General features: G+C 43.1%; 1 protein-coding gene, 1 long non-coding RNA gene and 1 pseudogene across 4 annotated transcripts; all 3 read right to left on the reverse strand.

The window, feature by feature from the left end:
- Positions 1-131: 131 nt before the first annotated feature.
- LOC111071620 (protein unc-13 homolog 4B-like) lies at positions 132-12,291 on the reverse strand. The gene is made up of 3 exons (XM_041593610.1): positions 12,218-12,291; positions 462-827; positions 132-407 (listed from the first exon to the last, which is right to left on the reverse strand). Exons 1-3 carry the CDS (start codon positions 12,254-12,256, stop codon positions 132-134), a joined length of 681 nt encoding a protein of 226 aa, XP_041449544.1. The 5' UTR covers positions 12,257-12,291.
- A 52-nt stretch (positions 12,292-12,343) lies between these two features.
- LOC121404271 lies at positions 12,344-13,600 on the reverse strand. 3 transcript variants are annotated; one of them, XR_005967853.1, is made up of 3 exons: positions 13,403-13,600; positions 12,492-12,762; positions 12,344-12,428 (listed from the first exon to the last, which is right to left on the reverse strand). It is a non-coding gene; the product is annotated as an uncharacterized LOC121404271 (long non-coding RNA). The 3 variants fall into 3 exon arrangements; XR_005967855.1 differs by lacking the exon at positions 13,403-13,600 and adding an exon at positions 13,203-13,217; XR_005967854.1 differs by lacking the exon at positions 13,403-13,600 and adding an exon at positions 12,854-12,868.
- Positions 13,601-15,254: 1,654 nt separating this feature from the next.
- Positions 15,255-17,190, reverse strand: LOC121404269 (annotated as a pseudogene).
- Positions 17,191-17,839: the final 649 nt, after the last annotated feature.

The raw sequence follows: 17,839 nt of genomic DNA on the forward strand, positions 1-17,839 counted from the left end.
CTTGTGGGCATGAAACTAGCTTTTGTAAATGAATCGACCAAACCATTTGAATCCATTGGAAGCAAATTGCGCGAATTTAATATGGTAAGCTTTAATAAAAAAATAAAAAGATACTTTATTGTTTAATTTATCTATAGTGTTTTACTTACTAATAAACTTGCATCTGTAAGCTCAGCCCTTATGGTAAGTTGTCCAAAGGGTGATAATGGTTGATTTTTTTGATATTGCAATTGCTCGATATAATATTGATGAATAAGATCTGCTGTTTCAAGGGCATAAGCGTCAAGCCTACTTTGAATTGTAGACAAAATGTTTACGTCCGTTTCAACGTTACCCATTTTGAAGCAATATATCATTGTCTGAAGGGTGTCCTTTAAATTTTTGAAATATGCTGGTGGCCGTCGTTTCTTTAAAACATAAAACGTTATAGCTATCAGATACTTATGAGAAAGAGTACTTACATCAAGATTTGATTGAATTAGGTCATAAAGTATTATCGATAGCTCTGACCAAATGCTTTCCAATATTCTTCCAAAGTTTACTTCATTAAGTGTGTTGTAGAGAGTATCCAATGAACTTTCTAAATACATCATCAGTTGGTCCATAGAATTCGAATCCTTATGAACGACTTCCGCCCCTTCAGCCAAATAGAGTTTCATTGGAGGTGCCATTTTATGGATAACAATTTCAATGAGCTCCACAATTTGATTGCGTTCGGTGTCTAATGCATTTTCAATAACAGTATGTATAGTAGATGCGCATCTGTCAGCCTCCAAATTCGTGCGATATTCTCCTAATTTTTGTATGACATTGTCGATGCCAAGTTCCTGAATGCCGTGAATGCAGAAAAAAACACTTGTTCATAAATTCATATAATCTGTTATTTACTCTTCACCGCTAATTCTCTTCATACGCTCTCCTCGAGTATAGTACGGACATGAGGTGTGAGTACTCCTAATGCTAAAACACTCTAGGAGAGAGATCAATAGGGACATCAATAAAGTATTCACTCAAAAGAGCGTATCTCCACCATTAGACAGCTGTTCAAAGAGAAAAACGACAGGTGCGAAAAAAATTTCGGCTTTCCATTGGGACTATCTGCTGTTAATAAAAATCTGATCGCAGCGTGTTTCTAGTATATACGCCTATTTTTAGATTAAAGGGATAGAAGAGAGTAAGCTACAGGCCCAGTACCCGCTTTCTCTAGCTTTTATGGTCTCTGTAGAAAATTCGAAACTATTTTTGTTTGTTTGTTTAATGCCCTTACTTAGGCTTGAGACGCGGGAATTAGCAGTATAGACCAGAGCTGTGGGCGGCGATAAAGGGCGATCAAAAAATAAACCGTGCGAAACGAAGTTCAATTTACGAGTGCTTTATTCCCACGCATCGCTTGTCGGCTATGCTGCGGGCGTGTAGTTACATGTTGCTTGGATTTACAGTGGCGGGACTTCATGCCGTAACCTTACGAACTACATTACATTTCATACATAACTTCATTGCTTTCTACTTATTGACTATTATTCTATGGTGTAACGACATTCCGGCCGCCTTGAACGACCGCACGTCGGGCTTCAACGTATCGCCAAAAGTGCCAGCTTATGGATTGGGCGTCTAATCACGCCCCCTCCTGTTCGCACCTCTGCCACCCTGACCTTGCCGTCTGCTCCCACGACGACGCTGGTGACCCTGCCGGTGATCCACTGCTGCGGCGGCGTATGGTCGTTGTGGACCACCACCATGGCGCCGACCTCGATGTTGGCCTCTGGGGTTTGCCATTTGCTGCGTCCCTGCAGGTTGTGGACGTAGTCCTTCGACCAAGCCTGCCAGAACCGTCGTTTGAGCTCGGAGAGTAGTTGCCACCTCTTGGTAAAGGTGGTACCGCTGCTCCGTCCGTCTTGCTCGCACCCTTGCGGCAGCGAACGAAGGGGCTGGCCGATCAAAAGTGGCCTGGCGTAAGCACCTCTCCGGCGTTTGGATCCGTACTGGCTGGAGTGAGCGGCCTGGAGTTCATGATGGCCTCGGCCTCGGCCAACACGGTCCTCACCTCGCTCTCGGTGAGCGCACGATCAGGAGCTTTGCCGACTTGACGGCCGCCTCCCATATACCGCCGAAGTGCGGTGCTCGCGGGGGGATGAACTTCCACTCCATCCCTTGCTCCGCCGCGAACGTCCTCAGGCTGGACTGCTGCTCCTCGAACGCTTCCTGAAGCCTCTGCAGCTCGTTCCGGGCTCCGACGAAATTTGTCCCATTGTCGGAATACATCCTCAGCGGAACGCTTCGTCTTGCGATGAAGCTTTTTAGAGATAAAAGAAAACAATTAGTCGGCAGGTCTGGGACAAGCTCTAAATGGACGGCCTTCGAAGCGAAACACACAAATACCGCTACGTACATTTTGAGCGGCTGACGACCTCGAATCCGAAGCGAGACGTTGATGGGACCACAAAAGTCTACCCTGCAAATCAGGAACGGACGACCTTCCCTAAACCTGTCTGCTGGAAGATTCCCCATAATCTGACCCATCAATTTAGGTTTGTATCGAAAACAGTGGATGCATCTCCTCACTATGCGAGTGCATTCTCGACGTGCATTTACTAGCCAAATCTCTTGTCTCAGCAAACTTACTAATGTCTTTGCATTGGCGTGACAATTCTTAAAATTCAGGTTCCTTAAATAGAGTTCGACGAATTGACTCTTGGCGGGAAGTAGAACCGGAAACTTAGCCTCTATTGGCACTGGAGCATGCAACAGCCTTCCTCCGACCCTGATAAGTGTAAACGATCGCCCCTCCTCTGATCTTTTTTGGATAAAAGGGGCCATCATCTGCAGGCTCGGTTGCAACGTATGCCCTTTTGTTCAGCTTCTTAAACTCTTCAGAGAAGACGCTTCGCTGAACCAGCTCCATTAATTTTAGAGACGATTGCTGCAACTCCTTTGCAGTTAGCTCCCTGTAACGTTCCTTGTTCTTGCCGATATTAGCAAATCGGTATACATACGCAAAAACTCGAACTAATTTGGGGTACGACGAAAAACGAGAAAATATTTCATTTGAAAACGAGTTCGCAACGCCAATTAGAACCTGGGCGGAGTTCTTCACATCATCTGGGATGTCAAAATGCGGGTTCTCTGGCCAACAATGCTCAGGCTCACATAAAAATTTCGGACCTTCTAGCCATATGGACTCCAGGAGCTCAGGCACTTCGCATCCGCGAGACGCCAAGTCCGCTGGATTCGAGAGCGATGGGACATGACGCCACGTAATGCCCTGACATAGCTCCTGAATCATGGCTACTCTATTTGAGACAAATACTGCAAGTGACGACGGTTGGGTTTTAATCCAATGTAGCGTTATTTCTGAATCCGTCCAGAAAAATACGCTCTCGACTCGACACTTTTCCAAAACTTGCTATACGTAGGCCCAAAATTGCGCCAATAACGCTGCGGCGCACAATTCGAGCCTCGGGATGGTCTTTGTTTTTAGGGGAGCTACTCTTGCTTTCCCAGCGATCAATCGAACGTACGTTTGACATTCGAAAAGCGCTCGCACATAAATGCAGCACCCATACGCTTGACTAGACGCGTCCGCGAAGCCATGCACTTGAATCGACGAGCACCCACTAGCCATAACGTACCGAGGCACGGCTATTTTGTCAAGACCACACAAGTTTAGCTTTAGCCTCTCCCAGCTTGTATGCAGTGACATTGGGATGGCTTCATCCCAATCCAGCTGAAGCTGCCACAGCTTCTGGAGGAAAATTTTCGCTGTTATGCTGATTGGACTAAGTAGCCCAAGCTGATCAAACAGTCGAGCACTAATTGACAGAATGGTGCGCTTAGTCGGATTCAAGTTTGTGAAGCTATCTTCTAAGTGATACCGGAACGTATCTGTTCTTGGACTCCACCTCATCCCCAATGTTTTGGTCGAATCGGCATCATTGAATGATAGGGATTTCTCCTCATTGTTTCCATCCATTAGTTCTGGATGGTTCGAAAACCATTTCGAAAGCTGAAACCCTCCGGAGCCAAGAATCTCAGACACCTGATCGCACATCGACTTCAGCGTGTCTACGTCATCGGCTCCTGTCAGCATGTCGTCTACATAAAAATCACTGCAGATCACCTCAGAACCCTTCTTGTGGGTGTCTCTGTGGCGTACACCGAGCTCGTGCAAACAACGAAGGGCAAGGAAAGGTGCTGCGGAAGTACCATAGGTAACTGTGTTCAACCGAAAATTTTGCAATTGATCGGTGGGATGTTCTCGCCACACGATGAGTTGGAAATTCCGGTCTTTTACGGCCACATCCACTTGACTATACATTTTCGAAACGTCTGCCGTTAAAGCATACCGATTCACCCGAAATCGAACGAGTGATAAAAATAATTCCCTCTGAATAGTAGGTAAATAAGTAAGTAAATCGTTTAATGACCACCTAGTTGTGGTCTTGCTCGACGCGTCAAAAACGACTCGAAGCTTGGTGGAACTGCTATCAGGCCTCAGGACGCACTGGTGTGGTATAAAATAATGTGGTCCTGGCGGAATCGCGTTGTCTGTCGGAGACATATGGCCGAGCTCGATATATTCTTTCATGAAACTGAGATACATGTCTCTCAGCTCACTCTCTCTTAACGTTCGTCGCTCTAACGATAAGAAACGACGTTTTGCGACCTCGAACGACGACCCCAACGATACTGGGTCTGTCTTAGGTTAGGTTAGGTTTATAGGGCTGCTCGACTGAAGTCGAGGTCACTCGGAGGCAAGTCTGCCCATTGTGATGCCCACACTCGTCACGGGATATTGTCCGGTGCCTAGGGAGGTTTCGCGAACCATCCCGAGGCCTCTATAAAGAGCACCAGTTTCTCTAGAGGCATGTTTGCCAGGCTGTCCAGATCTTCGTAGAAGGCGCCACCGAGTATTCGGTGACGTCTCCCCATGAGTGCAGGACAGTTGCAGAGAAGGTGCTGGATGCTCTCTATTTCCTCCTCGTCTCCGCAGCTGCGGCAGAAGTCATGGTGGGGCAGTCTGTACCTTGTGGCCATGCGGCCGATGACACAGTGCCCCGTTATAACTCCCGTCAGTGTTCGCACCCGACTCTTCCTGAAGCTTAGGAGAGTCTTGGTGCGTTTAAGGTCATAGTGGGGCCAGAGCGAGCGAGAGATCTCACAGTTGGGTGTGGTGTTCCACCTCCTGTCCGATCTCGTTCTGGCTCGGCCCATCATCTGCGAGATGATGTCTCGTAGTGGTCTCCTTATGTCGCTGACTGCGTCCGCCATTGGCTTGGCCGATCCAGTTCTGGCACACTCGTCCGCACTCTCGTTGCCCGCTATGTCGGTGTGACCCGGAACCCACGTGAGTGTGATTGAGTGCGCGCTGATCTGGTTTAGTGCGTCCACCGTATCACGTACGAGTCTGCTTGTGGTGTTGCAGGATACCAGGGCTTTGATGGCAGCTTGACTGTCAACGCAGATTGCTATGTTCCTCGGAGGTATCTCCAAGGTGTATACCAACTTTGCCGCTTGCCATACTGCATATATCTCCGCCTGGAATACACTGCACCAGTCTGGTAGTCTTAGGGATATGTTGGTTGCTAGTACTTCGGAGAAGATTCCAGCTCCTGTCCCTTCGGCCGTCTTTGACCAGTCGGTGAAAATGGAGAGCTCGTTCTGCCCCAGGACAGTGCTACTCTTCCATTTCTCCCTATCCGGTATGTGTCCTTTAAAGTTTCTTTTCCATGAGAACTCTGAGACACAGTAGTCACTCCACCTGGCTGTTCCACTATCTTCCATACGGAGTATAGTGGCGTGGCCATAAGGCGATGGCTTGAAGAACTGCGCGGCTAATAGCCTAACGGCACTTGTCTCAGCCTTGCACTTAAGATGAAGGTCTATCGGTTCCAGGCCTAACATGGTGTCCAGAGCTGCCTGTGGGGTGGATTTGAGAGATCCGGTGACCCCAAGGCATGCTGTCCGTTGGACTCTACGGAGGTTCTCCAGGTGGGATTTGGTGTTAACCGCTTCCCACCATACCATGCCTCCGTATGTCAGGATGGGTCTTATTACCGCTGTATACATCCAATGGATGATGTGCGGCTGTAAGCCCCATGTTCGTCCAAAAGTCTTCCTACAGGTGTAGAAAGCTGCCATTGCCTTTTTCTTCCTTTCCTCCGTGTTTCTCTTCCAGGAAAGTTTGGAGTCAAGGATGACACCAAGATACTTGGCTTCGCTCGATAGCTCGAGTGTCGTTCCACCGATTGCTGGTAGTTTGAAACTCGGTATCTTATATCTTCGTGAGAACAGCACCAGTTCTGTTTTTTGAGGATTGACCCCCAAACCGTTCTGGTGTGCCCAGCTGGCGGTAGTGCCCAGTGCAGATTCCAGAAGGTCACTGATTGTGGGCAGAAATTTACCCGTTACCAGTATTACTAAATCGTCTGCATAGGCCGTAACCTTATATCCGCTCCTCCCCAGCTGAAGAAGGAGGTCGTTGAGGACCAGGTTCCACAGTAGAGGGGATATCACTCCCCCTTGCGGAGTACCTCGTGTGACCGTCTTTCTTGACGAGGAGGAGCCTAGATTGGCGCTTATCGTTCTGCTTCTGAGAACGCTGTCTAGCCATCCGGTTACCGTCGGGTGTGTGCCAATCTTGGCCAGTGCGGCCGTTATTGACTCGATCCTGACGTTGTTGAAGGCCCCTTCTATATCTAGAAAGGCCGCCAAGGCATATTCCTTATAGCTTAGACTCTTTTCGATATGCCCAACAACTTCTTGTAGTGCGGTCTCAACTGATCTACCTTTGAGGTAGGCGTGCTGAGCTCCACTGAACACTTGTTTGTCTAGCTTGGTTCTTATATATAGATCCATCAGTCGCTCCATCGTTTTAAGCAAAAATGACGACAGACTGATGGGTCTGTAGTCCTTTGGGGAGATGTGGTTTATCTTCCCGGCCTTGGGGATGAAGACCACTCTCACCTCCCTCCACCCATGGGGGACGTACCCAGTTAGGAGGCATCCTTCGAATATTTTCTTCAGCCATGGTAGTAGGTGCAGGCAAGTTGCTTGCAGCATGGCTGGTCGGATATCATCCGGTCCCGGTGACTTGTAGGGACTGAATGATTTAATGGCCCAGATAATCTTGTCTGGTGCCATTATATTTCGTATGAGATCCTCGATTTCCTCTCCTGGATGATCCTCAGTGTCGTTGGTGGCGTTGGATTCGTCACCGGTGACATCTGAGCAACCCGGGAAGTGAGTACTCATGAGGAGCTCCAGGGATTCTTGGCTGCTCTCTGCGAAGGTACCGTCCTGGCTGCGGAGCAGGCCTGGTGTGGTGGGTGCCTTCGACAGTACGCGTCGAAGCCTTGAGGCCTCAGTGGTACTATCTATGGCATCGCAGAAGGCTGCCCATGATTCCCTTTTCGCCCTCCTACAGGTGTTTTTGTAGGTATTGAAGCTGCGGCGATACTCGTCCCAACTTTCCTGTGTGTTTGTCACTTTTGCTTTATTGAAGAGTTTCCTCGATTCCTTTCTGACTTCGCTCAACTCCCGTGTCCACCACGGGTTGTGATTGGACTTTGGGGGTCGGCTGATCAGGCAGGATTTGAGAAACGCCATCTGTAGAGCATTAGTGACGGTGGGTCTGTCTTAAAAGGCAACGGTATTTGAAACCTTCCGGTCGGTAGATTGCAGACATTGGCTTTGAAAAACTCTTCGCATGCCAGCTGCTCTGCCGAATTTGTTTGAGCATGTTTTTCTTCTGGCGTTGCATCTATCTCCCACAGTCTTTCGACCATTTGAGACAGAGAGTCTTCTTCCGGTGAGTAGGTTGCGACGCAGCAAGCGGCTTCTCCAGTCAGAAGCTTGCTACACCGACCTGAAGCTACCCAACCTAAAAGGGTCTTTTGCAACAATGGTGCCCCTTCACCCAGTTTTATTTGGCCTGTGCACAACAGATCGAAGAACGAGTCTGCTCCAATCAGCATATCTACCCTTTGAGGTCGATGGAATGCTGGATCTGCCAACTCCACATTCGCAGGAATTTTCCACTGCTTAATGGGCAGACTTCTGTCAGGCTGCTGATTGTTAATTCTGCTAAGAACCCAGAAATCTGCTACGAAACTATGGTTATTTAACCTGGAGTATATTGTCGTCGAGACTTCAATCCTCAACACCGAGCTTGACTTGCCTACAGATGTCACTGTCAGGCAACGGTTGACCCTTGCCAACCTTAGCGATTGCGCTAGACTTTCTGTCATGAAATTGACCTGTGAACCCGAATCCAACAACACTCTTGCTAAGTGAACTTGGCCAAATCTGTCCCGAACTCTTACCACTGCTGTGGCAAGGATGACATGCTCGGGCTCACTGGATGCCTGCTTCACCTGCGCAGGATGGGACGATGCTTGTACTCCTATTGCCTGACTTTCTGAATCTGCGCTCTGAGCTGCGTATCTATGCAAGAGGGTGTGATGCCTCTGTGAACAAACTCTGCACTTAGAGGATGTGCACTGAGATACCCTATGTCCAGATTGGAGGCAATTAATGCATAATTGCTTGCCTTTTGCGAAATCGAAACGCTCCAAGACGGGTATTGCCCCAAATCCCTGGCAGTTTCCGATCGAATGGTTGGCGCCGCAATATACACACTTGGGGTCGATCGACTTTTCGGCCCTCGCGCAAGAAAATGACGATCTGCTGGTTTTCTTGCTGGTCGACGGCATGTCAAACTTTGGTTTGCCTCTCGCTTTGGATGACTCCTCTGCTGAAAGGTGTTGGTACCGGCGGTTCAACATTTTTGCACAATCCGACCAGCAAGGGAGCTCATCGTAGTTCAGCTGCTCCTCAAACTTTGTTTTTGTGTATGGGTCCACCTTGGATAACACCAGATGTATTATCATGGCGTTAGCAACCTCTCGCTCGTCTCCTAACGATAAAAGCGACTCCAGAATGGCTGACACTGTATCTATAGTTGATCGCAATGCAGACGCTGACGGCTTGGTTACGGCAGGAATGTCAAACAACTGGGCAAGTGTCTCAAAGAATATTAAGCACTTGTTGTCGTACACCCTCTTCAAACTTTCTAACGCCTTTGGATAGTTGGCATCTGACATTTGGAACGCCTTAACGGTTCCCAAGGCTTCATCGGACAAGCACGATATGAGATGGTTGAACTTCTCTATATTGGACAACGACGGGTCGGAATCTACCAAACTTTCAAACAGACTAATAAACTGTTTGTAATCCGCATGCTTGCCGTTGAACTTCGGCAACTTCAATTTTGGCAAATTGGAGTGGTGGTGTGTGGGTGCTGAATTCATGTATGGTTGAGGGGATCTGTTGGTCGCTGCCGACATGTACAGAGCCTTTGTGATCACACACGTTTCTTCCAACGCCGCCCTATCTGAATTATCTGGGTCTAGTACATCGATCTCGGACTGCAAGGCCATTGCTTTTTCAATATAGGAGTTCAATATTTCAAAACGACATTGGATTTGTAATGGATCCAGCGAAATTGAACCCTCCTCAAATGCTATCCTCATTCGATTTATATCTTCGCTTATCTTCTTCAACCTCACATACAATTTTGTGAGCTTCGTGCTTCCACACATTCCGCTCCCAGTTGCCTTCTCTTCATCATGATCTTTGGACATGTTGATTAAATTACCAACGTTGGCTGTTCCTAACTTCTAAACTTCAAACTTGCTAAGCGAAGGCGACGATAACCTGAGGAAATGCACTGCCTTCAATGAGAACAATGTTTGACAGTACGGCAAAAGTATTCAAGTACCCACGTATAAACGTATTAGGTTCGATGCGACACGACTGCAACAGTTAGAACGCAACAAACGCAACCGAGCTCTGTCACGGCGAACCAAACTCGACCCACGTTCGATCCCCTACGAAACGGACGTCTGGAGTTCCAATGCGCGCAACGCTAAGCTAAGCGTACGCAACCAACACCAAGTTTGGCTCGACACACTGAGCTCGAACCAAGTTCGAACCAATAAGCAAACGCAATTCTAATGCGCGCAACGCACTCGACTCCCAAATTAGAACAGCGTTCGACCCGAAAACTAAGTGGCGAACGATGTTTAATTGAGTGGCGCAATATAAGAGCGGATGATCAGCTCTCTGGCGCATACGGCAAGCTCGGCGACACCAGCTAGAAAATTAGATGTCAAAGCGCACACAAATACCTAAATTAGAACAGCGTTCGACCCAAAAACGAAGTGGCGAACGATGTTTCAATTGATTGGCACAATATAAGAGCGGATGATCAGCTCTCGTCACAAACGACAAGCTGGGCGACACCAGTTGGAGAGTTGGATAACCACGAAGCTGCGGGAGCAAAGTTACGACGAGGGTACTGCACGAACGTAAACTTAAGAGAACCGTATGCTGTACATTAAAGAGCGCGAAAATTAGTTTACCGCTGCAAGGGTCAATGTTTTCTCAGCGAACGAAACGAAATGAGAAATAATGCTACCAAATGCGAAATGAGCGGTAAACTATGTCGTTGGCGCCTTCTAATACTCTTCCCGAACTACCCAGCTATCACGAATAGTTAAACGGTAGGTGAAACGGTATGTACAATACTGTTCAATGCCAAGCCAATAGGTATTACACGCTATTATTTTAGCCGCTATTGCTTTGGCATTGTTACCTGGTCGTCGGATGAATCCACTTCCCTGGGCGTTGGCAACTCAATGTCCATGTTCTGCTTCGGTTGTAGGTGTGGATGGCTGTCTCCAATGTGGTCTTCCGTGGATTCCGTGATCTTCCTTCTGGATTGTCGATTGTTGGCTCGGCGGTTTTTTCGCGGCTTTAACTCGCGAACAGCGTTCTGGTCGAACAACGATTAATTTAAAAACGAAACTAATCCCAAGGTCCCTGCTCGGGCGCCATGTAGAAAATTCGAAACTATTTTTGTTTGTTTGTTTGATGCCCTTACTTAGGCTTGAGACGCGGGAATTAGCAGTACAGACCAGAGCTGTGGGCGGCGATAAAGGGCGATCAAAAAATAAACCGTGCGAAACGAAGTTCAATTTACGAGTGCTTTATTCCCACGCATCGCTTGTCGGCTATGCTGCAGGCGTGTAGTTACATGTTGCTTGGATTTACAGTGGCGGGACTTCATGACGTAACCTTACGAACTATATTACATTTCATACATAACTTCCATGCTTTCTACTTATTGACTATTTTTCTATGGTGTAACGACAGTCTCTTTCTTCTGCCTGCTGCATGTGAATATTTACATGAATATAATACCATATACTCTGTAACAAACATGGGATCCAACATTGTTTCTGATACTAGATTTTTGGCTCTGAACGATAACATTTTTTTTATTTTTTTAATGGTTTTCTCTTTTTTATAATTTTGAAAAATGCGGTGTGTTTTTTAATAGTTTCGGTTCAAGTTTTAGGAAGAAGAGGCACAGAAAATAAAATATCGGACGAAATGTCACTTCATTAGCAACAACTACATCTAATAACAATACAAGGATGAAAATATCAAAGGCAACAAAAAACAAAAGAATTCTCAAGCGTGAAGGGATGTGTGGGTTGTGCGATCGAGCAATGCGAGTGCGCAGAGCGCTTCTCCCTAGTTATTGTATATAATATTCATATTAATACGTTTTTAACGTTTAAAGCAGTGCTCGCATACAGTGCCCGTTTTAAAGTGCGCTTGTGTATTTAGCTAAAACCCGAAGATGCCTGAGATCGAAAACGTTTTATGCTTTACACTGCGACAAACGATTTGTAGTAAGAGTAGCACTTATTTCGTGCTAATACTTTCGTGTAAAATTAAAATTGAAAAAAATAGGCAACAGGCAACATAATAACATATGACGTATTGCGCATATTTTGGATGAAGAAAAAGTTTTGTTCCGATTTAGTAAAAACAATCAAATTACACCTATACGTCAACGAAACGTAAGACCTGGTAGAAACATTCCCGCAGTCCTTGAGTCTTTCTCAAGGGTGCATTAAATTTCATTTCGACGAGACTTGGTCCACCAATGTCCAAAATCCAATCGCCCAATAGCTAGGTAATGACAACTAGATTCACGAAAGGGACTGCGATTTTATTATTGAGGATAATTTTTCGATTAACGTGTCAACAAGTTGTGTTCTCCCTCCCGATGCCAACCCAAGCAAACGTAGTAAACAGTATATATAAACACAATAGATATCATCTTCAAGGGTGTAAAAAGGCTTACCTTTATAAATGATGGTAAGCTCTGACGGATGTAATCCATATTGTTAATTGCTAGACATCATTCTTCTGATAAAACTAGCAGGTCAAAAAAATTAATAAATGAAATTTAAGTTAAAGCTTACTTAAAATCTTGTTATTATCCCCAATTAAGTTAACTTTTCGACTCTTTGTGACATTCGTTGAGCATAGAAAATGCAGCATCGACATAGATCCTATTTTAAATAGTTGATAATACGTTTAGAATATGGTTTTGTTACATGTGGTTTAGATCTTACGTTTACAATTTTAGCTATAAATATATAGGAGCCCTCAATTTCTGGCCTTTTTGCCAAAATATTTTAATTTGATAAAAAATTGAGAGAGTATCCACAGCAGAAGAGCTGTATTTTACGGTTTCGTCGACCGCCTTTAGTTGATCCAGATCTATAGCTTTCTGGATACGATTGAGGGCCTTTATTATTGAAATGTCAAGCCAGTGTGTCACACTTGTCTCGAACCATTGATAAAATCCACTCATTTCCAATTCATCGGTACACAATGATTCTCCTATAATATAAAAATAATAATTTCATAATACATATCTTATTTATATTCCAAAAACCAAGACAGGCTAGCTTCATGCCGAAGATTTGTATACCCTTGCAGATTAATCCTTTCTGCGGGTGCTCTGTAAATTAGTTATCTAATATTGAAAAAAACACATGCCACAAAAGTTGTATAAATTGGCTTGTTTGATATTGGTACATATGTACATACATACATATTTAGTTCATAAGGGATTTTCCATGATGTCAAACGGAACCACCAGACACATTTAAAGTGAAAAAAGTAAAAGCCTATATTTTTAAAAAGGGCTAACATTGAAAAAAAAAACCCATTCACATGTGACAAAAAAGAAGTGGTGTTAAAAATCAAAAACAATTTAAAAAATAATTGGAACTCATGTTTTTGGAAATGTGTTTACAATTATTTAAATCAAATATTACATTTGCTTTTATGTTTCCGGTGGACCTTTCGGTGGATCTTCCCAATTTGTATGTATTTTTAGTACTTCGAAACTTTTGTTTCCGAAAGAAAAAATAAGGAGATATGTGGGTTTGCACAAAACAGAAAAACTTTTGATGTTCTTAAAAAATGTAAATTGGTCGCAAATGCATACTTCTTTGGCTTAAAGATAAAGTTTTACCTAGTTGGACGTATCGCTTGAGCACCAAATAAAGTTCAAATAATGCTGTTCCCATATTCAAATTATCGATTTTCGGCAATTATTCGAATTGATCGTCTGGAACATCCAATCATTTAATGTTAATGATAATTTGATAATTGATTTACAGATTTTATTCAGCTTTGAGTCATATAATAAATAAAGGATAGCTGAATAGTTTAATTGAATTTTGCTGAAATTAATAATGTAATAAAACAGTTAACAACAATACAGCTATGTAGGTTATTTTTATACCCGTACTCAAAAAAGAGTTAAGGGGTATATTAGATTTGTGGTAAAAGTGGATGTGTGTAACGCAGAGAAGGAAACGTTTCCGACCCCATAAAGTATATATATTCTTGATCAGCATCAATAGCCGTCTGTTCGTCTTGTTTGACGCCTGGATCTCAGAGACTATAAGAGCTAGGGCAACCAAATTTGGTTTCCAGACTCATGTGATATCACACTGCTACAAGTGTATTTCAAAATTTCGCCCCGCCCCCTTCCGCCCCCACAAAGGACGAAAATCTGTGCCAGCCACAATTTTAAAGATACGATAAAACTAAAAACGCAGTATAGTAGAGAATGCCCATATCTACCAGATTGCCGAATCTGAATCAGATCGGATCATAATTATAGCCAGAATGACGAAATTAATTTTCAGTTGCTTCCCCTGCCCCCCTCCTGACAACGACAACGCAACTCATTTTCCTTCTCGCTCGCACACTCTGCCGCGTTCAGTGCGCGAGCAACCCCTAGCGGAGGAGATGTAGAATCTAAATGGAACACGTACAATTTACATGTTAGATGTAGAATAGACATTGTATATGTAGATGTAGATAGCAGATGTAGCAATAAAATGTAAAATGTAAATTTTTTTTTTTTTCCAAAATTCTACAAAATCATAAGCTGTATATACTGACTGAGTACGGGTATAAGTAGAGCCGTGTCCCCAGAAACGACTCACACGTTCCTTCTCGTTATAGTTTTAAAGTTGGCCTTACAGCTTTTTTTAATTTCCCACAATTATTTTAAATAGTCAGAACGTGTGTCAGAACGTGTTTGACAATACCTGGTACTCAGTCATTAACGAGCAGGAACGTGTGAGACGCTTATGGGAACGCGACTCTACTTGTATACCCGTAATCAGTCAGTATATACATTTTTGAGCTTATGACTTATGTAGAATTAAAAAAAAAATTTTAATTTTACATTTTCTTGCTACATCTGTTATCTACATCTACATATACAATGTATACTCTACTTCTACAATTTAGGTTGTACATCTACCATTTAGATTCTACATCTTCTCCACTATAGAGCGCTCGGGCACTGCAAAAGGCAGAGTGTGCGCGCGAGAAAGAGAATGAGTAGCGTGGTCTCTTGCTGGAGGAGGTGGGGGAAGAAACTGAAAATTAATTTCTTCAATCTGGCTATAATAATGAGATCTAGACGGCAAGCAAGATGGACAGACAGACAGACAGAGACTCGGCTATTGATGCTGATCAAGAATATATATACTTTATGGTGCCGGAAACGTTTCCTTCTCTGCGTTGCACACATCCTTTTTTACCACAAATACAATATACCCCTTAAATCTTTTTGAGTACGGGTATAGAAAAGATGTAAATAAAAAATGTAAATAAAATATTGCGTGCACTTGGACCAGGTGTCACGATGGTGATGGTGGAAACATAGAGAGAGATCTAATCTGCTTTTAGCTGTTTCCGTACGTTTCAAGGCCTCAAGACAGGATTTCCTTATTACTATATTTTTTGGGCTATATTGTAAGTTTAAAGTACGAGGTAGTGATCTACTCATCCAGGTATACAGCCTAATTTTTGGCTCGTGCAAAGTAAATATAAAAGTTGCGCATTTGTCGCCCAGTGTTATCACTGAAAAGAAAATCATAGTAAAAATGTTAAAATAAGTTAACCTTAGCCTACTGGTATAATTATTTTTGCAAAACGGATGTAGAAAAAAATGTAAGCAAATAAAATATTTTCAAATTCAAATATTTATATACTGACTGAATACGGGTATAAAAGTAGAGTCGCGGCCACTGCAACTTACAACGTTCCCTCCTGTTTTTATTACTCATACGTAATTAAAATATAAATAAGTGGAATAAAAAAGGTTATACGATCTACATATAAGATTTGTATAGATATATGTATATATGTATTGTTAGACGATATCTTCACTACTTTCGACGATATTAGATTTTATAAGCTACATTGGCCCTTTCACAGGCTAGATACAAAGTCCTGTGCTGTGTCAACACACACATGCAAGCATAATTGCCATTACTCATGTGGTTTTTTGAGCATCAGAAAATCACTTTTTAGATATGCAATTTCATTACAATAATTAAGACTGCTGAACTTTTTTGGGGCTTTGAATCTTAATTATCTTAATCTTTTTAATAAATATAAATATAATAAACAATACATATGTAAAGATAGATGTAGTACATTTTTTTTTTTAACTTGCTGGTAAAACAGTTTATCGAAATATTCTATTGCGCGCTGAAGGTCATACCGGATCATTTGAATGAGTTTTATGATATACTGCAATTTTTCTTCATCCTTCATGTTCCTGCCATTCTTTCGTACCGGTATTGATAGCATCTATTATGGCAGAATCAATATTGCATATGCTTTGAGCATCATTTCTATGAATCCAACCGTACACAGACGTTGGAAAAATATCTATAGTCACTGGAACTTCAAAAAGTTTAACTTTTCCCAAAATATCTAGAACCTCGCTTACAGCTCTTGTTACGTTCAGATCACTGACGTTTTTATACCGTATCTTTCGTAATACTGCAAAACAAGAGGGAAGTATACGCCTTACTCCATCCCAATATGTAGCAAGATCTTCTGAATCTTTCTGCATACATCTAATTACTGGAGTCAATATGTCGAGTATAGAATTAAATAGTGAAAAATTCAGTTTGTGAGTTTCATGTATGATACTATATGCATGCCATTGGCTAATGGCACAATCAACAGAGGTCAATCCACTTTGAACGGCATGTTGGGATCGGATAACTTCAGCGTTTGCGCTAAATTTTCCATTCCACCAATAATATGCCACTTGCGAGGTTTCCAGCTCATAGATCAATAATAGCTTTAGTACATTTTTATGCTCCTGTACGGCCACGCTCTTGTTCTTTTCAGCGCTCAGGGTGAGATTTACTAAAATTGATCCTCGACTTCGAGCTTTATTTCCTTTTTCTAGATTATACCAAACTGTTAGTCCACAAACTGGAATAGACTAATTAAATAAAAAACAGTGAATAAAACAAAAAAATCAAAATAATATACATAGTCCAGTAGTGGTGGATTAAAATGGTATAGAAATTAAGGCTTTTTTGCTAAATAAAATACTCTGTTTCCAGATTGGAGTTTATAATACGGTCTTTTAATAGACTTTTAATTTAGTGCTCTAGTGTTATTGCTCTATTCTCGGTGTAGTGTCAATCGATCCCATGTGTGCTAAGAAAGAGTTATGCTGGGTACAGTCTGCAACTAGCTAGAAAAGTACTTATAATGCTCTTATTAGCAGCCATGCTTATTCAAAACTGAATTGCTCAATCACATATATACAAATTTGTATTAGCGGGAAAAATTTAGGATAACAATAGATGACTGATTGATGCATTGACATGGATTTGACACCATTACCAGTGCAATTGAGCTTGTGCCCTATTTATAAATAATTTTTATTTACACCAACCTCAAAATTGGTCTGCGCTTGTTGCGCATTCACTAAATGTTGTTCATTTAGTGAATTCGTGCGAACGCTATCGCAGCCCGATTTGATTATCGATAGATCTAACAACAGCACATTTTTACATATGACTCTTGGCTGAAAATGTCAAAAGCAAAAGTAAGTGAAAGCCGGCCTGCCTGAATATTTTTATTTCTTATCCCACTTCAAATTTTACTCTACCCAAATAAACAACACCAACAAAAGACGGCGAATTCCCGTCGACAGATCAAATATCGATATCAATATCGATCATTCCTTAATTTACGAATTTTTCGTTTTCGTATCATATAATGCGATTAACTAAACGATGGAATATTTTTTTGTTTTGTCTGGACGTTGATATGCAATGACTGCACCATCAAGTGGCCCATGCGACACCAAGCCGAGGCCTGTTACGCGCGGAACCCAGGCAGAAACTCCCAACCGACCGAGGGGCGCTCCCGCATGACGCGCGACGCGTGTTACCGAACCGATCGCGAGCATGCAGGAAAGATAGGTGTTAGACTAAAATTCGAGGAAAATTAGAGCTAAACACAACTCAAAGGGCTACGGCTCGAAAAACTCTGTTTCGTGGATAGTTTACCGTAAACTTGACAATCACATAAATAAACTAAAAATTAAACAAAAACGAGAAGGAACGTG

The sequence above is a fragment of the Drosophila obscura genome, unplaced genomic scaffold, assembly GCF_018151105.1.
Source record: "Drosophila obscura isolate BZ-5 IFL unplaced genomic scaffold, ASM1815110v1 contig_192, whole genome shotgun sequence".
Classification (NCBI taxonomy): domain Eukaryota; kingdom Metazoa; phylum Arthropoda; class Insecta; order Diptera; family Drosophilidae; genus Drosophila; species Drosophila obscura.

What these genes read in the sequence shown, in the direction of transcription:
- LOC111071620 (XM_041593610.1), bottom strand. Translation starts at nt 12,256, where the DNA reads ATGGATTACATCCGTCAGAGCTTACCATCATTTATAAAG. An exon ending in GCTTACCATCATTTATAAAG is followed by an intron (nt 828 to 12,217) that starts GTAAGCCTTTTT and finishes CACGGCATTCAG; the next exon opens with GAACTTGGCATCGACAATGT. An exon ending in TAATTCAATCAAATCTTGAT is followed by an intron (nt 408 to 461) that starts GTAAGTACTCTT and finishes TATGTTTTAAAG; the next exon opens with AAACGACGGCCACCAGCATA.